Source organism: Varroa jacobsoni, unplaced genomic scaffold, assembly GCF_002532875.2.
Source record: "Varroa jacobsoni isolate VJ856 unplaced genomic scaffold, vjacob_1.0 scaffold_463, whole genome shotgun sequence".
Taxonomy (NCBI): Eukaryota; Metazoa; Arthropoda; class Arachnida; order Mesostigmata; family Varroidae; genus Varroa; species Varroa jacobsoni.
The window spans coordinates 43,718-63,213 of NW_019213365.1; the positions used below are offsets into that span (position 1 = coordinate 43,718).

The 19,496-nt window shown below is 39.8% G+C and overlaps 1 protein-coding gene and 1 long non-coding RNA gene across 2 annotated transcripts; one reads left to right on the forward strand and one right to left on the reverse strand.

Annotated features, from left to right (window-relative positions):
• Nucleotides 1-2,460: 2,460 nt before the first annotated feature.
• Nucleotides 2,461-16,102, reverse strand: LOC111260661 (uncharacterized). Its single transcript, XR_002680469.2, has 2 exons — nucleotides 15,941-16,102; nucleotides 2,461-2,760 (listed from the first exon to the last, which is right to left on the reverse strand). It is a non-coding gene; the product is annotated as an uncharacterized LOC111260661 (long non-coding RNA).
• A 73-nt stretch (nucleotides 16,103-16,175) lies between these two features.
• On the forward strand, nucleotides 16,176-18,317 carry Grip84 (Gamma-tubulin ring protein 84). Its single transcript, XM_022833581.2, has one exon. The coding sequence runs from the start codon at nucleotides 16,176-16,178 to the stop codon at nucleotides 18,315-18,317; it is 2,142 nt and encodes a 713-aa protein (XP_022689316.2).
• Nucleotides 18,318-19,496: the final 1,179 nt, after the last annotated feature.

Here is a 19,496-nt window from a genome sequence, read left to right on the forward strand (position 1 = left end):
CCGGCTCGACGGTACCTCTCACCAACAACAGTGTTGTACAGACTATGTGTTCCGCTATCCCCCTACCACCTGTTGGGCGTTTCGCTGTTAAGCTTAAGTGGTGAACGACTACTAATTCTCATTCATTCTGACGACGTAAATTTGAATCTGGCGTCATTTCCGGAACTAGCCTAGGGAGTACCCCCTTTCTAGTCGTCGACTGCTATGATGACAGCGCTAACAAATATTTCCGTCCGGATCTATCCTAGAAAAACGTATGTAACTGGCTATTCCACTGCTACGGTTGCCGGGCCTATTTTGCTCGCCTCGACCTCCGTCTCGCTCAGCTATACCGGAAGGTTCGATACACGATAAGGACTGCCAAGCACCTCTTAAAATCAAGTATAACTGTTGCAATAGGTGTGGACAAAGCAGGAGACACAGATACGTACAGTGTCACGCAGACGCACATACAGATATACACCGCAGTCGCTACTCGCCGGTAGCGCTGCAGTACAACTTATGATATTTGTGCGCTAATGTGAATGCCGTGACGCTGCTGATTCATCAATAGTTCCCCAAGGCGGAAGGAACCAAGCTCATCTTGTTTGGACGAGTTATATGACGTCCACTTCCTCTGTTTATGCACGTTCCGTGTTTTTGTCAATTAGAATAGAAGTGAAAGCTGTTGTTAGGTAGCTAATGGGTTCTCCTTTTTGCAATATTAGAAGCACAGTTAAGTATTTTTGTGAAACGATAGCTTAGTACTGCCTGTGTAAATGCACGAGGTTGTAAGGTTATGGACGCAAATGCGGCAATTTCCCAGCTCTATGAGAAAAACTAGCAGCATTATGGAAGCATAAATAACGTTTCCATAATGCTTCCGTTTTACGTAAGGGGGAACACCAATAATGCTAATCGCTAGGTACGACATATTAAAACGACCAGCGAATAAAGCCTGAGCTACAGAAAGAATGTTGAAAATAAGGCAACAGAAAACTGCATTTGATAGACAAATGTGATGGGGTAAAAAGCTAACCGCAATAAAATAGATCAAGTAATGTAGAAATGGCAGTCAAAGAAGGTTGGTGACGGGGGTCAAGGTGCAGTCAAGGACAAACGAGCCCTTCCGACTGTTCATCTATGGTATTAAATCGCGCGATATTTCGGACATTGCCCAATTAGATGTGCGGCCATATTGTAAACACTGCTTAGTGTTCAAAACTATGAAGTTACTCTTCCTTGGCAAGATTCGACATACTATATCCATTCAAAACAGATTTAGACTCTATTTAATATTTCACAAAAATATTTTCGGGGCTTACGTTCTCTCTTTAAGATGTGGCATACTTTAGAGAATGGCCGTACGCCACTCTGTGCCTTACCAAATCCCGGGCTTTATTCGTGATCCAAACTTATCCCTAGTTATTGGACGCTATCCAGATCGTTTGCGTTAAAACAAGCTGAATTTTTCGTTCTTCCGATTGCGGAACGTAGAATCGCGATAAAACCGCTGAGTGGGTCAAGGTCAGATCTTAAGTGAAGCGATACTACAACTGTGAGCCTTATAACGTCGAGCATCCGTATCGAATCTCTCGTAGACATCAGTTTCCTCTATTCTAATAGCTTGCTAGTTGAATTGTGCCGGCCTAAAATTATTTTTCCATACAGCACAAAGCACGAGTAACAGGCAAACGGACTTCGGAAGGTGTATAGAAATCAATTGGCCTGAAATACCCGTTGGAAAAAACCTGGATCTTTTGAACAGCATGTCAAATCATCCGCCACCAACTTCAAATTGACTTATTAATTGCAGTGAAATAAAGTCTACCTAAAATTAAATCTATTAGCGCATCTCTGGTACTGTTATGGTCATTATGTTATGGTTTCTCTGTTATTAAAAATGGAAGATGGAATATCTTCTTCAGCATAAAGTTTGAACTATTCAATGAGGTTATTGATTAAACTGGGGTTCTCTAAAAAGTGAGCACTTATTAAATGGTTGCAGCAATTGACTATAGTAGCCGTTATTGGTGAACTATAGGTAAATTAATGTTAAACTATTTTAGCAAACTTTACAACAAAAAAAGAAGTGTGTAACATTTCAAAGAGATTTTATTTGGTCACACATCTAAAGCTAGACAAATAAAATTATTTGATTCGTTAGTCAGTCAAGAAGCCTTATATTTTGCAGAGCGGCTTTTTTAGAATTTTGCTTTTCGCTTCGAGAGCTTATTGAGAGGCGTACGACGGTTTTAGCAAGGTTACTCTACTTAACGAAAGCTTTATCCCCTTTTCTCTTCTTCGACAAAAACAAGATGGCCTTGAAAGCTAAGAAAAAATACGCGGAAAAACAGACTTCGCAGGACAAGAGCCTGGCCACGCACAGTCCCCCATTCGTGGATCGTCAACTTTCTGACCAGAGAACACTGCGTTATACTTGCTGTCACAAGACCAGTCGAGAATAAATACGAGGATAAATGTAGTTAGGTTTCCTTGATTGACCGAATTTATTCGCTTCTGCTATATATATATAGGTAATAAGACACATGTGGGCGTCAAAGACTATAGAAGAAGCTGAGTATTTACTGTCCTTTGCCTGACCACTGGATTCATAAGTTTTTTTTTCGTGTCGGGTAGTCAATGAAACCGAGGAAGGTATCCGCCATCAGTTCCTGTTCGCACGTACTCGTGGAGGTCCGCGAACCAGCGGAACTACCATAAAGAGTAACCTCCTGCAGAACACCAAATAGCAGCTGCAACATTGCCGTCCAAGTGAATCTGTCTCGAATCCAGTTGCCGTGCATGGTAAGAGACCAGAAAGAGACACTTACATTAAAAGGTAGCTGACACAGCACTGCCAACGAAATGATCCTTGCTTCAACTAGCAGAGGTGGTGATGACCAGCTTATCAATACAGACAGATTACGATGGTAGCATGAGTGTTCAGGCCCAGACTCAATAGAAGACGGAGATTTCCCATGGGCTATTGCAAAGACGTCATCTATGTAATTACTTCCCGAGACATTAGCTAAATATATATACATAGATTAAGCAAGCTACGCCAAAATAGGCAATACAGAGACAGAAGGTGATTAGGACAGTGGAAATGTTCAGACCAACATCGGAAAGCTCCTTTAGAATTTTAAGAACAACCTCGAATATCATCGAGGGGATTTGGGGTGGAAGCCACTTGGGTTAAACTCAGTTGAATGAACGAGGCGAGCTATATGTCCACTATGTGAAACCGTCAAAAGCTGTTGATGATACACACATTTTTATTCTATTTAATTCATTATTAGAAGAAAGTTTATTGCAAATAGGTAATTCTGAATCTGGGGCCGTCCGGCTTCAATTTTTAGAAATACCTATTTATATTAATTTTTATTATTATAATATGCGTAAGTGATTTCGGTACGGAACACTTATACATCAGTCAAATTGCCTTCAGTGAACAAAATGTGATAGAAAACTAAATCAACGCACCGTCTAAGTATAATGACTATTTCGGAAAAGACCGCCGACAAAGCTTTGGGAGAGCTACTTTTTTGGATGGACGTTATACATGAAATAATAAATATTGCTTGAAAATGATGTACTTCAAAAAGCGCTATTCTATATATATATATATTTGGTTTTTAGTCGATGTTACCTAGTCGGCTTTCTCAGTAATAAAAGTTAAAATTAAATTCCGTTGTTGATAACAGTCCACTCCCCATAAAAAGTTACTTAAGAGCTCTTAATTTACAAAGCTTTTATGGAAGCTAAATTACCAAACACCGATGCACCTTTATTTATACATTTTATTATTTACCTATGTAAATTGAAGATTATGTACGCTAACCTAATATTAGAAGAGGGTAACAAAATTAAAATTAGAGCTGAAGTTAATATGGCGGCTTTTCACCTTTAGCTAGGTACCGAGCGATAACTTTGGAAAAAATCACCTACTGTCAGAACACAGCATCCAATTCTACTCGTAGGCATTTTTCCGCGAAATTATTTACCCCTCACAATTTACTTAAAGTTGCTAAATCAAGCACGTAGAGTCGATTGGTGCACGCCGCTATAATAATGAAAGTCTGTTAAATGGATCTTCAGCACGTAGAAATGTCCTATACTAAATAAGTGATCCTTAATGTTTGTCTTTATTTATTAATCTCACATGTTTCGCCAGAATGAATTTAATTTTTTCCAGAGCCAACATTGATCTGATCTATAGCATTGGCCTCGTCACAATCTCTCAGATCTCCTTCTCGAGTTAGTCGATCAGTGTTTACCGTTTTTTTAGGGGCATAAATCTTGTGCTCAGTCAGTCTATATGTGTAACAAGCAAGTCAGTATATCTTTGTAAAATAAGAAAATTCGCCGCAGTGAAGCGGGACTTTTTTAGGCATTTCGATCAATCACATCTTCTATTATAATAGAGCCAAGTCGTTGCAAAAGTGCATTAGAGTATCAGTCGCTTTTTCGGACAATTAAATCAATTAATGTTAGGACAATGTTAACATCCGACCACTTCTGGACCCTAACAAGCGACCTATCTTTCTCATTATTACTGGCCAACGTGAAAGCGAAAGGGCAATACCTTCCAAGTAACGGCCTAGTGTTTTTCTCGAAAGAAAATCCATTGGAGAAGGAGGAAGAACACAGCTACCGCGCAATATTATAAGGTACAATCTAGTAATTTGTCACCATTCCTAGACCAGGAACATTTTACTACTACGTGCACGGTAGAGCAAAGAGATTAACTTAGAAAAAAAAAACAGGATGTTACAGCCAAAATTGTACTAGGTAAGATTTTTAAAATAACATCTTCTGTAGGTGATAAAATGTTCAATCGGTGCACAAGTAACTTTGTCTATATTCCTGTTTTCTCTACCTCTCCACTGTTTATTTGATACTGTTACGTCGTTGTTATTATTATTATCATTATAGCGCTATTATTTCATTGCGCAGTAAACGGAATCTATCCTCAAATTCAGGCCTCAAAGGTGGATGTTCTTGGCAAAAAAATTGATATTTTAAGATTGCTGTATTTTGCTTTTTGACAGAATCGAAAAAGCTAGCAAGGCCGTAAACATTTGGGCCGTGAACGGTAGCCTATGCCTGAAACAGCCACCTTTACAGAGTCTTGCTCAGTGGTGCTTCCCGAAGGCTAATAAAAGTATTACACAAATGAAAGATGCATTCCGCTATCCGTCAGCTATCCAAGATCAATAAGGATTGCCTTGAAACATGTTTGAATAACGATGTCGGACAATTTGATCAAAAAAAGACTTTGAACATGTGACCATCATGGGCCATCTTAAATCTATGATAACACTTAACCGAAGATTACGCGTCCACAAATTCAGCGAAGATCGCGAGCAAACACGGCATTAGTGTCTCGCTCAGGCGTGGACAACACTCAACTACAATACAGCTTGCGTTTTGTGAAGCTGGAAGAGTCTTACATACTGGGAATTGCCTGAGAAGGACAGGACGGTCAACAAAGATCCGTATATGGCTCAAGTGCGTCGAGTAGGTAAACTCATCTAATAGGATAGATTGATCAGACGAGGCAAAATGATCCTTCCCCATAACAATGCCAGACTACCAACTGTAGTGGTAAAACTTCGTACAGACGGATTACCTCGTTTTCCCATTACTGGTGAACGAAGATTGTAATTGCATATTTAGGAATAGGGAGAAGCTCAGACTATGGATGAACGAATTCTTCGATGCCAGATTTGAGCCTGTATAGGGAGACGGGATAAACAGGGCCAGGAGAGAAAAGTCCGCAGAAAATACGACGAATGGAAGACAAACTAAGCTGCCCAAAGCTTAGGTGGAACGTTGCGTTCCAGTAACGTGAATCGTTGAGCTTAAACTGTTTGTAAAAATATCTGAGCATCTATTTGGTCGAGGTTTTGTTATTGCAGAACCGTATATTCGCTAGGCTGATCAGAGACGCTATCTTCACAACGCAAAAAAAAGAGAACTGCACATTGCAAGTCGTCCGCATCGATTGTATAATTAGAGTGTTTGCATTAAATTCATCTAAGTGAGACTAATCTATCCCGATATGCAGACTAGAACCGGTAATTTTCGTGACTTAAGCGACCTGCTTGTTGACCAATGCAGGCCGGTTTCGCGTAAGTTCAGGGGCAAGCGCATTCGGCATCGCTACGAACCACAAATTTATATTTTTCCAGGTATTCGCGCTATGGCCATTGCGCAGGTTTTACGCCCATACTTACAACTCTCCAGAAAAATAATTTTGATTTTCCCGCCCCGCCCCAACTCTCGAAGCATGTGCTTCGTTTAAGCATAACGACAAACTCGCAATTAAATTAACAATTAATAAGATTTTCTAAATATTTCCGTAGCTAGGGCAAATTTGAGCAGTTCAGAAATGCATTCTACTACTAGACACAGAAGCCATTCAGACTTCTTTATTTCTTCTTTGGCATTTCTTTTTCTAGTGATAAAGAAGAAGGGTTTGCTTATACCTAGTTTGTTTGAGTCTTAAACCAAATGACAAAGTCTGTCAGAGGTGCTCGATTCAATTTATACCTTACATATCAGCTGTTTCCCAGCCTAATTTACAAATAGCGTCGTTTTTGTTACAGATTCGCTCGGAGAAAGCGCTTTCCTCGTTACGCTTTTTACTGTTTTCCCGTTTTTTCTTTAGCTCTAGTTAAACTAGCTGTCGTAACGTTTGGCCATAATAATGAGGGTAGTTGGCACAGTGATACATACGATTTCGAACAATTATAACTTCAGTAATCGACGTCAATATATTGGCGATAGCCCAGGAAGATCACCGCAATATCGAGTCTCACGTGTAGATGATGATGATTATTATTATCACCAGTATAGGCGTGGTACAGCATTGTAAACTGACGATCTATTATATTAATGCAGTCATCTAGCCGATCTGGCTTTTTTTTTGCAAAGCAGATATCATACGTACATATATGAGATATGTATGTACACATACCGGCAGAAGTGAAGTCGTTAAGAAAGGAAGATCTTTGCTAGAACTTATTTTTGGAAATCATACGGTCACAGTCATTAGGGTTGATCATAGGCGTCTGATAGCAGGACTGCCTTATGTACAAGTAATACTCCCAGATTGCGACGGTAAAGGAGACATCAGTAGCACAAATCCTAATGTTACCACTCTCGGTAAACCTCGTAATTGTGGGCAAATGGCGTCGCAGGACAACGACAGTATTTTGAGATTGCATCACTCGCCTCATCTTTCAGCAGAATGAAGCGTTTATAAATATCGATAAGCTAGTTTTGGTGAAGAAGGATTCACCAAAGTACAGGTTGCACACGTAATGCAATATGAAAACCAGCTTTTTGCTGGGGAATCTCGGGTGTTAAGTCTATTGGTTGACGCCCTGTCTGTTGAATGGTGTCTCTGCAGCCTCATTAGCGTACTAAATCGAGCGTTTTATATAGAGAGCGAGTTGAACCGGTTCACGACTGGTATTTTCTGCATAATTTTTCTATGATTACTGAGTGGAATGAACATATGCTGTGCCGCTGCCGTCGCTGCTTCAGCCGCCATCTGCAGCGCGGCGGGAGTCGCGTCGCGTGTTGTGGCCCCGCTCCGACAGACACTTCATCAGGATGCGAAAGCAGGTTATCTGGTTCATGCATACACTACACGATTGTAAACGAGTCAAATATTGAGTTGAATCGTGATGACTCCTTTCTGATACAAAGACGCTATAACTTACTACAGTGTTACCGAGACTTCGTTTGTTTGAATCTGTTCAAAATGAAAGAGATAACGTGCTGAGGGGCGAATGTAACCGCGGTAGACTGAAAGGAATGTCCTGTGTTTAGCAGACCTAGAATAAACATTTGAGTGCTTCCCGAGCGTAATAGGCATAACGATGAGCAGTGCACTAAGGATAGCCTATAGCGGCACCGCTTTGCAAAACACGTAAGTTTTGTATAAACTACTTTCAATTAGGAAACGTTGCTTGTCAGTTGAATCCTAAACCTACTTTTGCTTCACTCTGCATAAGGATATTTCTAGCCTTACATAATATGTATTAAAATATTCTTGAACATAACAGAAGAACATTTGTCTGCGCTATTTGACGAATCCGCTAGTCATCCGTTAGATTTAGATGACTGCCCAAATAAAACGATACAGGTGATAGTTAAGAAACAAGTTTCCATCATAAAGTGTATGAGCGAGGATTGGTATTAACTTCAGGAAGATCCAGGCGGTATTTTTTCATATGAATCTAGAGACATTTCAAGAGGTAAGATGGAGACGTACTTCATTACATAAATGGCAATTGTTGTATTCTTCTTTTTTTATCGTTAACTACGTTTTCTATCGTCGGCCAAAGCACGATACACGGTCTAAAAATTGGGCTCATACGTGTCTGCCTGATGACTCCGGAATCGTCGGTTATAGCATTACAGTTGCTGCTCGGGTGGCCGGATCCATTGGACCTATCAAATACTTATACCTATTTTGACCGCTTCTTCGCTCCTGGAGGGTAAACTGCTTATGCTATACATCAAATTCATTGCTACATAGAACGTAAAGGCACATGTCTCTTAGACATACTTATATCTGGGTAAATGGCTTAGCTCTTGACTGAACCAGTTTTTTGAGAGCCATGAGATACGTAACTGTATGCACTTGTTTTCGTCTATAGAGGGGAGTTTTGAGTAACTGTTCCTTTGAATCTCACATCCGTATGAACTTTCTTATAATGAAAATATTAGTTTTATTGAGATTACCTGGAATACACGTGTGTTCATACAACGAAAAGTCCATGGAATTGATTTGATCAGTAACCATGTTATACGAGTAGTAGCGATTTTTAAGGCCAAAAAAAATTTCTCAGGAAGTCCCTACACTGTTTGTGCCGATTCACAATAGAGCGAAAAAAATAGGTCAATTTAATAATTAAGTGCGGTAACAATCGCGGATGGGGAATGGAATCAGTATCGGTAATCGATAAGTCATATCCCAACTCAGTTTCTATTTGAAAGTTAGTGGAATGACAGGGAGCAAGGCATCTGAGAAACTAACTTTCTTATGAAAAAAGTACCGAAGCGCTACATCTTCCTATCATATTTGATTATTTCTCAGAAACTATTACTAGACATGATCGGTCATATTAGATCCAAATAAGAGAATACAATATTAGATAACCTGGGTCTGGAAAAGAGACGCTCTGCCAAACTTAGCTCTCTATACATAGCCGCAGATGGGTATCATTCGTTTCCCATTCTTCCCTTGACAAGAAGAACGAAACTATTTTTATTCGCTTGATTTGATGTTTTAGCCACCTTCCCATCTCAGTTTCACGTCGACGTTGCATTGTGCTGCTGTCGGTCACGTTGTTTAAAAGAATAGTTACATAGTCAGATACCTCGGCAAATTTGCAATACAGTCGTAATACCGAGGGCATCTAAATCTTAGCTTATGACATGGCCTTGGCTTTGGTTGAACAGTAGCCACTTTAACCTCAACCCTTCGTGTAGTCAACTCAGGCAGAGCCTTCTTATGCGTTTGCCATCGACTTTTACCTATTTGACACGGTCCATAAATATCGACAAACGACGGTCGTTAACTCTGACCATGCCAGTGCTGTTTTGGACATTTTAGATGGTATACCTTTGTACTAAAATGGCGTTTTGAAAAGGGCGCGGTGCAATCGAGTAGACTATTACCGGTGAAGGTCGAAATACCTGTACCTGACGATGCTTTTTATTAAGATTATTGCGGTGCCACAACCCCCCGATGGAGTTAATGATCAATTAAGAAAGAACTCTCGAAGGCCGCAATAAAAATATTTTGGTTCTTTCTCCAAAACGGAACATATCTCTTGTTTTTTTTTTAAATACTCATCGATGATTTCAGTAGCCGATGGAAGACCCGAACAAGCCTAGTAATGATTCTTTGTACCTTACATTCTACGCAGCATTGCTTATGATCGCTATCTAGTTCTCCAAACGCGGAGCGGGTCGATACTTCGGCTAGTGAATTTTAGTAGCAGATACGAAGTATCGTCGAACACGTATAGGATTTTCCACTCTGAAATAAGGGTCGGTCTACTTTGATACTGTGCACATCTGCTACACGCCATTGACAGGTGGCGTTTCATGTCATCAAGTCTACATTGTGTTGGTACTTGGATTCGTTTGAAAATTATGCGCCAAGCATCAAGTGTCGTTGTATATCTTAGAAAGAAATGAAAAAAGACTCTGCCTGTCTACATTATATTGATACCCTAAGGCAAGAGTACATACACATTGAAACTATAGTGTGACACAGCGGCTTAACATAGAATTGTACGCAACGTCATCTTAAAGCCAAGTAACCTTAAAGGTGTTAATGGCTAACCATCAAACTCAAACCTTGACGAGTTGTTCATGTTTCCTTTAAAAACTCACTCGTGTTAAACTACAATATAAATTGCTACAGATATAATTAGCGAAGCCTGCTTAATCTCTGTTTCTTTCTATATTCAAATATCATCATACAACGGCGAAAATCTTCTTAGCTTCCCAGTACGATTCATTTGTCTCACCCCTTTTCTAACGATTTAGCATAGCTGTTGCCCAGTTGTTAAGTAAATGTTGAAGACGCGTCTAGTGTTAAACGCCAATGGAAGTTTCCAAATAACTATGATATATCAAGGGTCTGAAATAGTAGTTAGTTCTTAATTACGTACATAACTCACTAAGAACGAAGGATTTTTTCTATTCTCAATGGAAATCTTCAATGCATTTGAATGAATATAGCGTCTTGCATCTATTCGAGCGACAAGCAATACGCTTCTAAATAAAGCGTTCTTTTGGAGACTGTTTAGTGTGTTTTATTCGTACCTAGCTTTTTTAGTATGCGGTAAGAACGGGCACTAAATAGGTCCACGTTGCTTACGGAGTGTTCAAAATATCACACACCACTGTTATAGGAATAAATTACAGCATAATACGTGCAGTTACTGTGCGTCCATTGCTGTTTTGGTAAAACTTACAAGTTTCACGGAAGCCTCACAGTTAACGAGAAGATAAGTTCTTCACCATCATAATTTCTCTATTATAATATTGTTGCAGTCAGCCTATAATTGAACGGGCACAACGGCTGATAAAATTTCAACTGAATAAGATTTCAGGTAAAAAGGCTCGACTCTGTAACAAAATGCAGGTAGTGTTTGCCTCTGAATACGATATAATCATTGTGTAAATTAGTGCCCTGCGAATCACATATGATTTCGTTTTGCTTAAGCTGAACCCGATAATAAAGTCAACAGAACAGAATCAGAGGACACCACTGAGAGTGCACTACACTCGAACATAGGCTAAGGTTTATATTGTATACAATGTCACACAAGGCTAGCGTTTTTGTGCTTACTAAAGAGAAAAACGTTTCGTCTATGAAGTTAACTTCAACGTCCGGCACGAGTTCCGGCTCGGCCTTTGAGTGCAAGTTGAAGCCAGCTAAAATACAAATGGAGGAATAGTGGGAAAAGTAGGCTTGAACATTTGAAACACTTAGGTTTACAGTTGACCGAAAAAGTACTCTTACACCTGGCGAAAAGATAGGTTTAAAATTGTAGCGGAGATAGAAGCAATTATCTGCATGCGAGAGATGGTGATTTCTATTAATGACACTCATTGTTTTACACTGATAACGTTACAGCTATTTAGTCCCTAAAAGCCTAAAAATAACTCACTTTATTTTTCGTAAACGCTCTTCATCTGCTTACACCACATTTATCGTACCGTTTTGTGTTTCTTGATTCTATTAATCTTCTCTTCGCATGTATCAGCAGCGTAAACTGTTTTACTTTGTCACCTTCACGTAAAATCTGTTTGGCCCTGGCAAGAGGCCAAAAAATATCCTTTAAGGAAACGCCCGGAGACTGCGAAACACACTTCCCTTCCCTATTGAGCTAGCTTAACCGCTTAAGTAATAAGACGAAAAGAGACAAGCGACAATGACGTTTTTAAGCACAAATCAGTCCAACCCGACAAGTATATCAGTATTTCATGTCTTAGAGCAGCCCCGGCTGCTGCACACAATGCAATGAACGGTGGACCTTGAATATACATATATTCAAGAATTCATGAGACAATGAATGCAAGTGATGGGACGCCGTCATTATAGCATAATAAATGAACAGTCAGTATTTGTATATAAATAATAACATTTAACTTCCGCCTTAAACATAGGTAACAAAAAAAAAGAGGTCTCTTAAAGTGATCGAGACGAATAATACCGAACTATTCTATGGATACACTATCCCCAACGTATCGTCTCTATGTGTGTATGTATGTACGTACGTATATATAAACTATAGATTGTTATGCTTTGCTTCAGCAACACACAAAGCTGAGTCAGATGCACTAATGGAACAATAGCATTTTTATTTAGGGGCATTAGGCTCTGTGTCGACGTACTTGTACATCGGAGTTTGGCATGGCTGCAATTCATTATGACGGAAATGAGCGTATTTTTAATTTTTCTCGAGAAGGAACTGAAAATTCACCGGTTTGCTTAGTATTTAGATTACGTGCTCATAGGTAAATCAGCTGTTATAAACTGAAGAACAACTTTGAACTGAAGAAGTCAATTTTCGTCACACACACGAGAAAGACACAAAAATTGATTGTTCGAAAATATGCATACGTTTTTTTGTGGTCTATTACTAGTAGCTCGTCGTCCAAGGAGCCCATTTCCTATATTGAAAGCAAATCGTAAAGGTTATAGCTTGCTTTTCGGCAAGAAAAAGTTCTATATCTTAATCGGCGCTGTTCATAGGAACAGGGCGATGTAAGGCGCTTCCGTCCAAGCAATTATTTTAATTGTTGTATATATATAAAATCCGCATTTTTTATAGACTTAGACTTCACCTCATTTAACGTTTGTTGAAAGATTGTTCAGAACTCCCGCGTATGGGCTTGCTTGTTCCTCTTCTCATTGAACATCTTTGACTCGGGCTGGAGCTGTTCGATAGATCGGAGAAATTAAACAACAAGGAAGGAGATAATAAAGTGAAACGACTTTTCCAAGAGAAGTGTTACACTGCTAATAATAAGCAACACAAGCAGAAAGGGAGGCACGACGAAGAGACATTGAGGAATCTGCTTGTTCCTATCGCCTGTTGGGCATGCAGTCAAAAATCACAATGCTCAATCCGCCGTTAAATCCTGATACGGCTAGTTCTATTATCGTCCTAATAGAATTCGTCTATTTAAATTTCGTCCGCGAACCAAATGGCATTTGAAGATTAATTCTCCTTAGTCAATACGAAAATCCCCCACCATACATTATGCGTTTAACGTATTGCAGCATGAATCATTATTTGTCGGCAGCTTGTTGACAGTTACAACAATCTTTCTTGCTCACTGATATTGGTCCTTTCGTCTCTTTCGAAACTTTCCGTATAGAAGAGCAATGTATAACAATCACCAGGGGAATGGATTCAACGTGGCTTTACTCCTTGAACAATACACATCATAACCGCCTCGCAAGGTTTCACCGTTGATTCAATGGTGATATCAACCGCCGCCGTAACGAAATCGTTCGAATAGACAAAAGAAACCGAAAATCATTAACGAAGCGAATTGCTGGTGGCATCCGGTGTTAAACCTGCCGACGCGTATGAGCTAAAGCCAGCACTGTCAGCTGTTTCAGTTTTTCTTGGCAAGAAAATACCGAAGAAACAGGTAGGTAATCGTGGACAGCACTTGAGTGTCTTATAGTTGTTCCAGTAATAGCTATATATATTTGGAGAAACGCTTGACGGCACCAGTGTCGGATTGAAAAACTAGTGTAAAAAACACGCGCGTCGTAGCAGGACGCGCGTTGGTTCGATTCGACGCAAAAATTATTACTTCAAATGAACATTACGTCTGTCAAGATTCAATACAATTCCAACGAGCTTCCAATTGTCTATTTGGAATAGCTGTGGCTAGGTTGACGATCGCTGATCTTCCTCGCCTCGAAAGCGTCTACAACGCACTGCTATCGTATCATAATGGCAACCCACTAATTTTTTGAGATACAGGTGAGTTTGGTTGGGGGCCAAACAATGGGCGAAGAAGGGGCATAAAAGAGAGCAAAAAAACTAAGTCCAGAGAGGATAAACAGCAGCAGTTCAGTTAAAAAGACGTTGTTGTCAGCGACAATGGAAGAAATGGATTCCCATCAGCACCAAGAGCTGCACGTGAACCTGACCTTGGTTGGGTAAAAATCGCAAATTTTAAGTTTTAACTTGAGACACTGACTACCCTGTTTCAAATAAAAGTTAGTGAAAATATACTGAAAAACTTGGCATACTACATTGCAGCGAATTTAAATAATTATAACGAAAAAGCAGAAAACGACACCTTCCTCACTGACTGCATGTTCAGTGGTATAGAAAAAATATACTAAGGATAGGAAAATAAAACCTGCAGATTTTATAAGAATAATAATAATAATAATAAAATTTAATCTACTTCATTTAAGTTACCAACGAGATCAGAGAGCCTTGGCCTAGCTTCTTCTCATCAACTTTTATTTTTCGTGGCCGACCCTCGGCTTGAGGTGCTTTATCGCTTCCGTTTCGAAAGTCTTCTCGCTAATTACGTGAATTGCTCGTAAAATAAAGGCACTCGGCCTGGTCATTATGCAATTTCCATGTATCCCACCAGGTTTGCCTCTACTGTAAAAATACTTTCTTGTGAAAAAAATTCCGTAAACATTTGTGTGTATGTGTAAATTAAACACGCGCTCTGAAAAAACTGGCTCATGATACATCGCGTCTGACTCAGCAATCAACTGAGTTTAAATGAATTGAGTACAAACGGCTCAGATCATGATCAAAGCAGACCTGTTAGAATACTCAACCGCCAAGCCCGTTACAGAGAAAGATGTCAATGTACTTCTGTTGCGTTCTCTTATTTATATTAGCTTTTATCTAATTGCCCATTAGTTATTCCCGAAAATCATGTATCTTTTTAAATCCACCGTTCAAAAACAAAAGCGCGTCCAGATAATTACCATTGGTAATCGGAAGAAAACATTTCTGGCATGTTCTAGTATATGTAAATTTGGATTCTATCAAGAAGGTTAACAAAAACACATCGGTGTCACCTCCTGGGGGTTTTTAGTCCCCTACGGAATAGCAGTTTGATTTTACAACACAAAACATATTTCTTGAACTTAATAAACATAATTTGGCGGGCGAAAACAGGCTACGGTATACGTGTATGCGTGCAGGTCAATGGTCGTTAGATTTGGACTGTCTAATTTATAAAGGCACATTAGAGATAGGCGTGTCTGGGATAAAATATGACATTAGAGACCTAAGTTTCAAATTAGACCTAGATTACCTATTTCTTAGTCATTCACTATAATTACGGCATTTGCTTTGTAATCAATCTAGCATTTACGTCAAATTTGAGCCATAGTTTTACAGACACCTAATTTTGCTCACCAAACAATTAAATTGTAGGTCTTAATTGTCATTATGTAGGCTGTGATAAAGAAGAAAGGTTGGTAGCCGTGATATCATGTAAACTAACGGCAAAAATTTGGTAACATTCTTCTTTCGTAATATATTTGACATTGGGCTTCGTCGCTCTATTAGCAATATTGCTTACTACAGATATTTTTGTGCTGTAGCACGTTAAGTATGTAAAGAATTATACGAGTCATATTCTTGAACAATGTACAATTACACTAAATGAAAATGTACCGTAGATTTCAGCTAGTTCGTTTTGTCATAAGCTGATACAAATGTCTATAGGGATCTAATTGAGTTTCTGTAAGGTGAGGGAAAGCACGCTCGTCTTTCACCGAAGTGTTCCTTGTCTGAGGTGTTCCTGTAGATTTAAGCTTACGACGGGTGCCAACCCCAAAATTTGGTGTTATTATATGTACTCTAATTTAGATACTTATAGCAATAATATCAGTTGATTATTTCAAAATACTTACATGCTTGCATGTTTGTCGTTTCTTGCATAGCTATTGCAGTGTTTACCAAAAACTAATTTTATAACTTCGGAATTAAATTTAGCAAAAAAGTATTCGTTTTTTACACAAACTACCTAGTATATCACAAAACGAATGTGTCGTTCGATCTATGGCCGGAAATTCAACACTAAGGCGAACCCCGGTGAGCCTTCTGTGAGAAAACAAAAGCTTCTATGCGGCTTCAACGCTACTTGACATGCTCATTCTGTTTTGGGGTTTTGGCGGCGCAAACAATGACAGTGAGAGGTTCGTAAAAAATCCCGTTGAAATGGAGCTTCTTCGGGGTTTTGAAGGAACTTTGGAACGACCCGACCATGTTAGCAAAGAATCGACCCACCTCACGAGGGGGAACTTCCCGTACGGTTTGGCGCAACCTATACCCCTATATTCTGGGCTGGAAGGCCACAGTGTCGAGACACAGGAACGGCTGCTTGTTCGAGGTGTTCTCTGCGTGCTTGGACTGACACCTCATGACTTTGTGTGGAGCGAACGTGGAAAATCTGGCGAGTGCAAAATACATTTCCACCCCAAGTTGAATCCTCAGCTTGTAACCGAGGCCAAGGATTTCGCCGATCTCGCCCGCCATCACAGTGCCATCAGACAGTTCATCACCGACTACCAGTCCACGGGATATACATTGACACTTCAATCATTAGTGGGCTGTCTGAACGCAGTCTTGACCACGTTTCGCCTACTACTTGTTACGATCTCCGACCAAGCGTACAAATTTACTCTTAAGCTGCTTCAGCAACATTTAGCCCAACAACGAGTGATACTCCTAACTTTATCCGATCTCTGTGTTACTATAAGGAACGACCGTTTAGATGGAGCTCCAATTCTCTCTCATCTGTTTAAGCTAATGGGCAACTCAGGCAACTCCGTAGTACAGAAACTCTATGAACGTTGCCTTCGTGAATCAATGAGGCCGTATGTTTCGATGCTGAGACAGTGGCTTAAAGGCCAGTTTGTAATTGATCCCCATGGTGAATTTATGGTTCAAGTGCGACCATTATTTTTGCGTGAAGGTGACCTAATATCCTCCAAATACGAGCTACTTGAACAAGGTGTACCTTCTTTTTTGGCCGACCTAACCGAGGACATCCTCACCGCTGGCTGTCACGCAGAAATGGTCAATTCAGTTGAGGCCGATTTTGATGAAGAGATCACGACAGAGGCGACTGTTGATAAGTACCTCTTAGAACCTGCAGGCGCGTCATCTTGTCCTTCTGTCGAGGAACTTCAAAGTGGAGTCCAAGCTATTCTAGCGGAAACTTCTGCCACGCTTTTCCGTCTAATGAATAAGTACGGCGACCTCGATGAGCATCTCACATCCTTTAAGGAAGTATATCTTTTTGTTCGTGCCGATATTTTTAGGCGGTTCTGCGACTTGAGCCGAGGACAACTAATCATTAGTAATTCAATGTGTTCCCCTATGGTTCTGAATAACTTCCTTGCCGACGCTGTTTCCGGCAGTGCAGCTTCTGTTTTCACTCAATCACAGATGGGACTGAAGTTCTTGGAAGAAACACTTAGCGTGCGACTAGTAAATCGCGCTATCCGTGAGGGCTCACTCAGAGAAGAGGAAGGAGCGAGACTACTGAGTACTCGGCAAGCTTACCTTAGTGGGTGCGGGCACACTTTTGAATGCATCGCCACTGATCTGCACGGCGGGTGGATACTCCAACATTTGCTCAGTCCTGATGTACGAGAAATGTACGAATTGATTTTTGGTGTTCGTTTACAATTGTTTCTAGGCGAATGCTTCTGCGCGGACGTGCTGCCATACTGCATAGGACTGGCCAGAGCCTTGCTACAGCGAATGCTTGTTTTTAGCCAGAGTATTTCCGCTTACTTCTCAATATTTTCGGTTGAGCAAGAATGGTCGCGACTGCAGAAGCGTCTTAGTCAAGTCCGTACTGTCGACTCACTAACCCGAACCCATTCAAATTACGTCCGGCGAATCTATCAACGCTGTCTTCTCGACAATCTGCAAGCATCAATGAGACTGATCAGCATCGTATCGACCGTTTTACAGGCCGCCATGTCTATTGACAAATTAGTTAACGCCGAAAACACGGTGATTCAGCTGCCCGGTTCATCGAAGCTGGGCACATCCTCCGGAACTAACTCAGAGTGTTCCGTCGATGTAGAACGGGAGCTTGGCGCACTTGAAATGATGGCCATGCCTGAAGGCGATCTGGCAGACGTCGTTGTATACTTTGAAAGGCAGTTCGACACAGCTGTCGCTCGATGGCTGGATATAGAAGAAATTAAGACTCATGAACAACTGCTGACTTTGTTAGCAATGAATGAATGCTATACTGTTGTTAGCGCGTAGACGTCTAACTAACACCTTCTGAATATTACCTTTTGTCAATGTACAGTTATGGCACTAATAATGAACGATATATAATACAGTTGGTGATAATCTCTGTACTAAGCTTTTATATTGAAAAACTGTGTGAAACTTGCAACATTGGCTGGGTAACGCACACCGGTGGTTTCCGGTTGTTTTTGCGATTTAACTCTATTTCTGAAGAAGTGTTAAGTCATCTGCATTTATTACATTAGTTATAGTTAAATAAAGATTATGTATGTAGTAAAATGCCCACATCAGTTATTAGTTCAGCGTTAGGCCATAGGAGCCTAATTTGTATCATTTATGATGAGTGCGCAGAAAGTGACTGCTGTATAAGTGCAAATAAATAGTTATCATATATTTATGCATTGTATTTATTCGTTTAATAACTATATTTGAAAGTCAACCGCGAGGGGCTGTTCCTCAATTCGTAAAGGGCATCAAATCAAACAATTATAATTTTTGCGACTTGTCCAATACAATAAAAGTTAAGAGAACAATTTTTAATTTCTTAGCTTCGATCAGTATAAAGATACCATTCTACTGGGTTCTTGTATCAAAAACTCAGTTCGCAACTGTAAAATAGAAACGTCTAAAATGACTAGGACACACTAAGCCTGATTAGACATTTCTGACGATTTTTTTAAATACAATGAGATTTTTTCAATGTCGTGGATGCTGATATATTTGCTACAGCTTCCATTGGTTAGGTTGGATAAATGTGAAATTATTAGTTACTACGTACTAGTATATTACTACGATATAAAGAGTAACAGATGTTAAATATTATTAGTTATTTTTTACCTCCAATTTCAAGTACACGTTAAGAGGAAACCTTTTTCGACCATATTTAGCTGGTTGTTGTTGTTCAAGCTGGTCAATAGTGCTACAGTAGTATGTATGTTATGCATGCTGCCTGGAAAGACCGAAAATCAAGGGACACAACGTTTCAGTATTGTTTTTTTTCTTTTTTTTTTTAATTTACAACAATTTATATGATTTTCTTAAACAATCAACTCTATTTGATTTCTCTAGGTAGCGAAAATCTTTGATTTTCGTATATTGTGGTGGATTCATTGTGGAAGCTATTCTGAGCCACTGTTCTTTTGCCAAAAATAGCAGGAGTGCAAGTCAACGATAGCTTTTCAAGTTTATTAC